Here is a 9001-nt window from a genome sequence, read left to right as displayed (position 1 = left end):
ATATATATATGTAGGTGTACAGGCACCAGATCGGAGCTAGGAGCGTCAGGGTTAGACTCCAGTTTTGTCAAGCCAGCCTTTGTGCCTCACTGCGAGGTTCCGAGTTGCCATGCTATGGCTTGGGGGTGTTTTGTTTGTTTTCCCCCTTCTGTACTATTTTACTGTTCTGTACAGACCGGGTGTTATTGTACTGTTACCAAGGGATTAGGTCCCTGTACTGTGTGACTGTAAATTTTGTACAGACGGAATGTTTTCTGTACTGTTATGTAGGGTTGAGTCCCTAGTTTGAATGGATGTAAGTATTGTACATACTGTTCTGTACTGTTTATGTATGAATGCATGGAAAAATCTTTTGCATACAGACTGTCACAGCTCATTGGACATTGTTTAATTACTGTATTGGCTTCCGCCAGGCCCTGTACTCTGTTTTACTGTATTACTGTATCTGCAGGCCTTCGGTAATCTCGGATTACTGGCCGGTTACGGTGCTAAACCCATAGGGCCGGGTTTGGGTCGTGACAGGGGTGGAGGCATTCCGACCTCCTCGCTGGCGTGAACCCCGTAGGAGAGCCGCTGGAAAGCTGGTATTCTCTGAGCCTCGCGCCGGCGAGCCCGCTCCCTTAATACTGCCCGCAGGTCCTCTGACTGAGCAGAATAAGAGTACCTCGACGTCGTCGCCGGACGTGAGGGTTTGTAGGTGCTGTCTTGCGCGCTAGACTTTTCTGTATGCACGTCGGAATCACCAACCTGGTAACTCCTGGTGATGGAAATGGACTGTGTACGTCGCTGACTCTGATCGCCTGACCGGCGGGATGGGGTGCGCTCACTGTGGTCTCCCACTCTAGCTGCACCTCTCCCTTTGACATGCCGCTTAAGATCCTCCATCTCCGCCGCCATTCGCCTGATGACAGCGTCTTGGTCCCTTAACTTGTTTTCCAGTCGCCTGGCGTGCGAGTCTCTCCTCCGCCGGTGACCGTCTGGACTCCGTGAATGACCATGACTCCTTCCGCGCTTATCCCGCGCGTCTCCTGACTGTCCTCCAGTGGGCGTCCCCAAGTCAGCCATTGGATGGACGACAGGTGGTCCCTCTCTCCTTCGGGTATACTCCGGGGTGGCTCCGTCGATGGCGGACAACGGAAACTCGTCGTTGTTCGCCATGGACGGCGATCAGACGAGCCTGGAAGACAAGGTTTTGTCTGAAAACTTCCCACAGACGGCGCCAATTGTACGGGGAGCAAATATTTCAGTGTGCCCGTATTCCTTTCTTCCGAGCTCCGTCGATGTCCGATCACCTGCGAGCAAGTAAGAGTGAGCTACCCGGCGGTGTGTGGCCGGAAAAACCCTCCGACGGTCAAGTTAGCACACACCTTAGGATGGATAGAGAGAAGGGAGAGAGTGTTTGGGTGTAAGAAATCCTTACAGATGTGTTCGTCTGTCCCGTATGGGGGGCGCAGACATGCTTATATACCTTCTGACCCCCATATCCACTCCCAGTCGTCTCCTGACACGTGGCTCTGCTATCCCATCTGTCAGCATAAACCATGCCATTCACCACCTAACCTCAACTGCCTGACTTCGCAGCTGGAGCTCGGCAGCCGAGCTGCTCTTCCTCGGCCATGTCATGCTTCATACTCATGCGCCTAGCCGGACAAACACGTGGATGACCGGGCTAGGCGGCATCTCAGCAAAGCCTAGCCCGGGCACCTCCTTTGGTTGGCCTTCCTGCCGATCAATCAACTACCTCGGCTGACCGCGCCTTTCCGGGCGCCGGTCTCTCAGCCTGTCTGGCTTCGACCATCCTCGGACCGAGCATCCTGGTCTGACCGGTCACTTCCTGGCCGAGCAATTTCTGTACGGTCCGAGGTGGCACACACTCGGTCCAAACTCTGCCCGGCCCAAGTTTTGGCAGCCCTTCTCTGGGCGAACAGTGGATCATCTCGGCCCAATGCACTGCTGGGCTCTCAACCTGATCGGTCGATATCTCGGCCCAACTCCAGATCATAAATCACCCTCTCAAGTGAGTAGCTGTGGTTTAAGTGGGTTGTTTCAGTGTGTAGCTGTGGTTTAGGGGGCTCAAGTGTATGTTTTTTTTTTATTTATTATTATTATTTAAAATCGTGAGGTTAAGGGGTTAGTTGTAAGAACGCGAGTAGCAGTAGTAGGAGAGTGAGTATTTACTCTTCGAATCTCTCTTAATGCGTTTTTTTTTCCTTGTACCTGTAAATTTCATGTTTTAATGGAATTTTTCTTTGCCGATCAAAAAAAAAGTCCATAAATTAAGAAATAAATTGTTATTTTCTTGAAAATTCAAATTAATTTTGGAAATTCCAAAATTGATTATTCTCTCCTAAGCCTGTAAATAGAGGCTCTCATCATGAGGAGATGTGGACATTCTTTGGCTAATGGTCTTACAAGCTCCTAAGCAATCTCGAGACTGCCAAATTCTCCTTTTAAAATTCTCTCTAAAGTTCCTTAAACTTAGAAGAAAGGATTATCAAGCACTCCAAATTTATGCCAATCATTTCAAATTACAAATACAAATACAAATTACAAATATATATAAAATAATACAAATATTTTGTTCATGTTATTTTAAGAGAAATAACAATCATTTCCTTTAGTTTAACTCACACAAAAAATTGAGTTTTTATTTTATTTTATTTTATTTTTTTATTTTTCGTGTTTTTTAAGGATATTTACCAATAAATTTTCATCTCACAAACAAGTATTTCAATTAGTTCAAAGTTTTTTTCTATTGATCTATTAAGTCTTATTAGTGGAGAGTTCCTCTCCGTGTAGTCCTATTTTTTTTTTAATTTTTTATTTTAGTAGTGTTTTGGTAGACAACTATACCATTTTATTAATGTGACAGGTATGCTGTGATACATCAATGTGACATGTATTAATGTGATATTCCAAAAAAACTAAAAATTTCTTAATGTATTTTTCCCAAATGTGACAACGTGGTAGGTATGATGTGACATTGTAAGACTTTTACTCCAAAAAAACTAAAAACTCCTTAGTGTACTTTTTTAAAATATGACAACATGCGGGTATAATGTGACATTCCAAGACTTTTACTCCAAAAAAAAATTAAAAACTCCTTAGTGTATTTTTTTTTTCAAATGTGACAACGTGGCGGGTATAATATGACACTCCAAAAAGACTAAAAACTTCTTAGTATATTTTTTTTTCCAAATGTGACAACTTGGAGGGTATAATGTGACGCTCTAAAAAAATAAAAATTCCTTAGTGTATTTTTTTCTAATGTGACAACGTGGCAGGTATGATGTGACATTCTAAAAAAAATAAAAACTTCATAGTGTTTTTTTTCCGAATGTAACAACGTGACGGGTATGATGTGACAATCTAAAAAAATAAACTCTTTAGTACATTTTTTTCAAATGTGACATGTGACACTTCAATGTTATGTATCTGATGTGACACTCTAAAAAAATTAAAAACTCTTTAGTGTACTTTTTCAAATATGACACTCTAACGTGGCGGGTATGATGTGACATTAAAAAACTCCTTAATGCACTTTTCTGAAATGTGACATTTCAATATGGCGGATAAATGAGTCATTATACATTTAAAAGGACTAAATGGATCACAAGAAAAAATATAGGACTATATAGATTACAAGTCCAAAATATAGGACTTATTGGTCAATCTCCCCCTTTTTTTTAATTGAATTTTTAAAAATATTTTAAGTATTTTTTTTTTATATTTTTTAGATACACCTAATCTAGATATACTTAAGAAGTATAATATTTAAATTTTTTTTTTACCAAATACAAAAAAATAAAAAAATTCAATATATTATCTTATTTTGTTGTATTCAATGATTTTTTTTTAAAGTCTTTTGTACAAATTTTATGCTTTTTAAATATATCTAGATTAAATTAATCTAATTTACATATAATGGTAGAAATAAAAATGAAAAATTATATTCATATATAAAAATTTATACAAAAAAAATATCATAAAAATGTTGTGATAGTGATATTATTGTAAGTATAAATCATGTTTATAGATGTTTTGTTTTAAAGTGAAAGGTTACAATTAAACTATATTATTGTGTTTGAAAATTCTATATAAAATTTATGTTTATATATAATCACTCAATAAGAATATGTTCAGGTAAAATTTAATGATAAAAAGTTATAGAATGTAGTTACAATGATAGGAAGAAAAAATAGTAGAAAAAGGGTAAGATGGTCATTTAAAAAATTTTAGAGTATGACATCAACAATTGAAGGGACAATTTATAATGAGATTACAAATCTCAAGAAAATGAATGTAATTTTTCAAATATGAAGGGAGAATTTGTATTAAACAGAAATCTTAGGGGATGCCATTGTAATTTACCCATATATATATATATATATATACATGGCTCAAAGTATGAATCGATATTTGGATATTTTTTGCCAGAATCAAACTAGTTGGTAATTTAAATTTTTTAAATTTTCACATTTTTTACTATAAAATTACTAATTATGTTTAATTTAATTAACTTATCAACTAAACTTATTCAATTTTTCTTATGACATACTTCATCAAAGTTATGATTTAACCAATTTTAAATTTGAAATGTTTCTTTTTCTTATAAATAATTGTAAGTAATAACTATAATTAATAATATTTTATATGCAATTCATATATTTGAAAAACAACCATCAATTTATTTTAAATAATTCATTATATCAATAAAAAAAAATTAAGTGCCCCTTTTAGCAAGTATAATAACAAAATAAAATAAGACAAAGATATGCAAAGTTAATTACTAATCTATAAATTTTTCTTGAGAACTCACTAAGAATTGAAAATTTTCCTCTCTTTTTTTTTTTAGATAAATTACAAATACACCCTTTAAGATTTGATTAAAATACAAATTGTCTCCTATGGTTCTAAAAATCACATTCCACCCCATGAGGTTTTAATTTCACAACAAATCATCAAGTCAGGTAACAGTTTTTAATTATGTTATAAATATGTTTCAATTAATAATTTAGGCAATTTTATTATTATATAGGAGAGCAATTATGAATTTTTTTTTTAGTTAATTCTGTTAAATAAAAAATTTTAACAAAGGAATATTTGTAATTTTTTAAATTATAAAGAATAATTTATACTTTAAGCAAACCTCATTAGGTATATTTGTAATTTACCTTTTTTTTTTCTTTTTCACCGCTCAACATCAGTTTCTTCAAAATAACAAAAAGTTAAAATATAGCTAATAAATCATCAAATTCTCTCTCCATCAATCTCAATAAATTTTTTCTAAATTAGCTTTTTGTTAAATTTGCTACAGTAATCTCTCTGATGAATCGAGCAACTGTTCATCGCTACAACACGCGATTTGGGTGTAGCTGGAAGTCCTGCCGGATGTTCGGCCAGTCAACCTGCCGGTCAATCGGTCAACGATATTTTTTTTTTTATTTTTTATATTTCCTCCAGTTTTATCTTTTATAAAACATAAGAATTATTTGATTGATAGCTTATCAATTTAATTATAAAAAGTAAAATAACAAATATTTTAATAAAATTAAATTAAAATAGAGAATTTAATACAGTTAGGGACTAACTAAAATAGCAAAATAGATTTTTCAACTTTAATTTAAGTAAAAATTTAAAGAGCCCGATGCGGTGCTCTAAGTATGTCAGACACAGGAAAAAGGATGTCCGGATCCTCTATCGTGCAGTCCTTTTAAAACGACGTAGGATGGAAGCAAGGCTACAGTTGATAACTATTTTGGTCCACAGGTCATGAAATCATGGCTCAAATCAATTGGTGAAAGTTTAAGAACACATAATGTGTTTGATCTAAATGTGAAGATAACCCAGTTGGGAAAATGGGGTCGGATCGAAGAAGCTGCCAAGATATTCAACCAAATGCTCCATCCCAACACTGTAACCTACAATTCCATGATCTCTGCTTACAGTAAAAATGGCAGAATAAACGATGCACGCCAACTGTTCGAGAAAATGCCAAGTAGAAACTTGGTTTCTTGGAATGCCATGATCGCCGGGTACTTGCGCAATGACAAAGTTGATAAAGCACGTGAACTGTTTGATAAAATGCCCCAGAGGGACGCCTTTACTTGGTCTTTGATGATAACTTGTTATACTCGTAATGGGGAGCTCGAAAAGGCTAGAGAATTGTTCGATTTGTTTCCTGATAAGATGAACCCGGTCTGTTGGAATGCAATGATTTCCGGGTACGCGAAGAACAGACGGTTTAATGATGCTAGGAATCTTTTTGATGAAATGCCCGATAGAGATTTAGTTTCGTGGAATTCAATGCTCGCTGGGTACACCCAAAATGGTGAAATGTCTCTGGGTTTGAAATTTTTTGAAGGAATGGCCAAGAGGGATGTGGTTTCGTGGAATTTAATGGTGGATGGGTTTGTGGAGGCGGGTGATCTGGATTCGGCTTGGCAGTTCTTCCAGAGGATTCCTAACCCAAACATTGTCTCTCAAGTCACAATGCTATGTGGGTTTTCTAGGAATGGTCTAATTGAGGAGGCTAGGAGACTCTTTGATCAAATGGTTGATAAAAATGTGGTTTCTTGGAATGCAATCATAGCCACTTATGTCCAGGACTTCCAAATCGAGGAGGCGATAAGGTTATTCGCACAAATGCCTGAGAAGGATGCTGTATCATGGACTACCATGATTAATGGATTCATTCGCGTTGGTAAGCTGGATGAAGCTAAGCAGTTATTGGGTAGAATGCCTTACAAAAATGTTGGAGCCCAAACTGCAATGATCTCTGGATATGTACAGAATAAAAGAATTGACGATGCTCGTCAAATTTTCAATAAGATAGGCACCCGAGATGTTGTTTGTTGGAACACTATGATTGCAGGCTATGCTAACTGTGGAAGAATGGATGAAGCTTCAAATTTATTTAAGCAGATGCCCCGAAAGAACATAGTTTCGTGGAATACTATGATTTATGGTTATGCTCAAGCAGGTGAAATGGACAAAGCACGTAAAATTTTTGAGGAGATGGGGCAGAGGAATATAGTTTCTTGGAATATCCTAATTTCAGGTTTTACCCAAAACAGTTTATACATTGATGCACTCAAAAACTTTTCATTGATGGCAAGGGATGGTAAGAGACCCGATCAATCCACATTTGTTTCTGGACTAAGTTCTTGTGCAAATCTTGCTGCTTTGCAAGTTGGGAAACAACTTCACCAAGTTGCTATGAAAAGCGGTTATTATGCGAATGACTTGTTCGTCAGTAATGCCTTGATCTCTATGTATGCCAAGTGTGGAACGATTTTGAGTGCTGAATATGTATTCAATGATATTGATAGTGTCGATGTTATATCGTGGAATTCGTTGATTGCTGGGTATGCCGCAAATGGATATGTGGAAGAGACGATTAAACTCTTTCGGGATATGGTAGTCAAAGGGGTGATCCCTGATCAGGTTACTTTTGTTGGACTTCTATCGGCATGCAGTCATGGTGGACTAATTGAAAAGGGTCTGGATTTGTTTAGGTCCATGACCGAGGAGTACAATATAGAACCTTTGGCCGGACACTATGCTTGCATAGTTGACTTGCTTAGCCGCGTGGGTAGATTGGAAGAAGCCTTTGAGATGGTGAGAGAAATGAAAATCGAGGCCAATGCAGGAATATGGGGTGCTTTACTCAGTGCTTGTCGTATACACAACAAAAAATTTGAGATTGCTCGGGTTGCGGCAGAGGAGCTTTCGAAAGTAGAACCTCGTAAAACTTCAAATTATGTGCTTTTAGCAAACATTCATGCTGGGGCAGGGCGATGGGACGAGGTTGAAAGGGTGAGGATGGAAATGAATGAGAGGGGAGTGGAGAAGCAACCTGGATGCAGCTGGATTGAGGATCAAAATCACCTTCATGTTTTTCGCTCTGATGACGACAATGGAGTTTTGCAGCAACAACAAGCCGATATCGGCAATACATTGAAGACTTTAACTGCACAGATGAAAACCTGCGGTGCAAGTTCTCTTCATTCTCATACGTATTATGATTGATTGTGTTGTTGTAAATGAATTTTCACTTATTGATACCGCACACAATACACTTGCAAATGTAAATCTTAATTTTTTTTTTTGTGGATATTATTTAAAATTCTTTTGACTTTATATAAACTTGCCATTATTTGGTTTTTAACACAGCAGTGCTCGTTACATTTTACATGATGTAAATGTTTAGGTTAAATGAGTGATAAAAACAGAGGGAAAAGTGAAATATATATATTTCATTTTTTACATACATTAAGCCATTTTGGTTGGTCTTAGTTACATAAATGCTGTATACCCATAAAAATACAGTGTTTAGAATTTAAATTTTACGTGGTGTGACTCACACTTGGTACAAATCTGATTTACACGTAAGATTTTCGGCATTTTCCCCAAAATGCTCATTACATTTTACATGTAGTAAATGTTTGGATCAAAAGATTTATTAAAAAAAAAAAAGAAAAGAAAAATGAATAAAATATAAATTTTTAATTTTTTTTTCTTTATTTACAAATTCTTTCCAAACTCTTTATTCAAACACAATCTAAAAAAGTAGGAGTAAAACTGTTTATTCACAAATATTCTTGCAATCCACTCATCTCATGCGATGGTAGTATAAGGGACATATGGACCATATTGAACATATCAACCATATTATAGTTTTAATACCAGACATTGCACTAATTGGGGAAAGCAATAAGGAAAAGGAAATTGTTATTATTATATTTCACATCAGTCCTTAGTAGCCTCCTTTTTTTGATCGGCAAAAAAGAAACTTTATTGATGAAAAAACAAGTACAAGGTACAAGGAAAATTACATCAATAAAGGAAAGGGAAGTGCAAAAGCATCACAGTGAGCAAAATGATCCTAACTAGGTTGGCACCACCGAGCTCACCCTATCATTTGCTAGCACCCCTAAGTTGGTGAGAGACCAATGGAAAGAAAAAAAAAAGAAGAAAGAAGAACCAACCAACCAATGCT

The 9001-nt window shown here is 36.5% G+C and overlaps 1 protein-coding gene across 1 annotated transcript; it reads left to right on the top strand.

Moving 5' to 3' along the window:
- Nucleotides 1-5648: 5648 nt before the first annotated feature.
- On the top strand, nt 5649-8172 carry LOC114278451 (uncharacterized). The gene has a single exon (XM_028220496.2). It carries the CDS (start codon nt 5773-5775, stop codon nt 8029-8031), a length of 2259 nt encoding a protein of 752 aa, XP_028076297.2. The 5' UTR covers nt 5649-5772; the 3' UTR covers nt 8032-8172.
- Nucleotides 8173-9001: the final 829 nt, after the last annotated feature.

The sequence above is a fragment of the Camellia sinensis genome, chromosome 11, assembly GCF_055761805.1.
Source record: "Camellia sinensis isolate YWXY chromosome 11, ASM5576180v1, whole genome shotgun sequence".
NCBI classification, from domain to species: domain Eukaryota; kingdom Viridiplantae; phylum Streptophyta; class Magnoliopsida; order Ericales; family Theaceae; genus Camellia; species Camellia sinensis.
The sequence above is the reverse complement of the archived record's forward strand: the minus strand, read 5'-3'. Positions and strand labels throughout refer to the sequence as shown.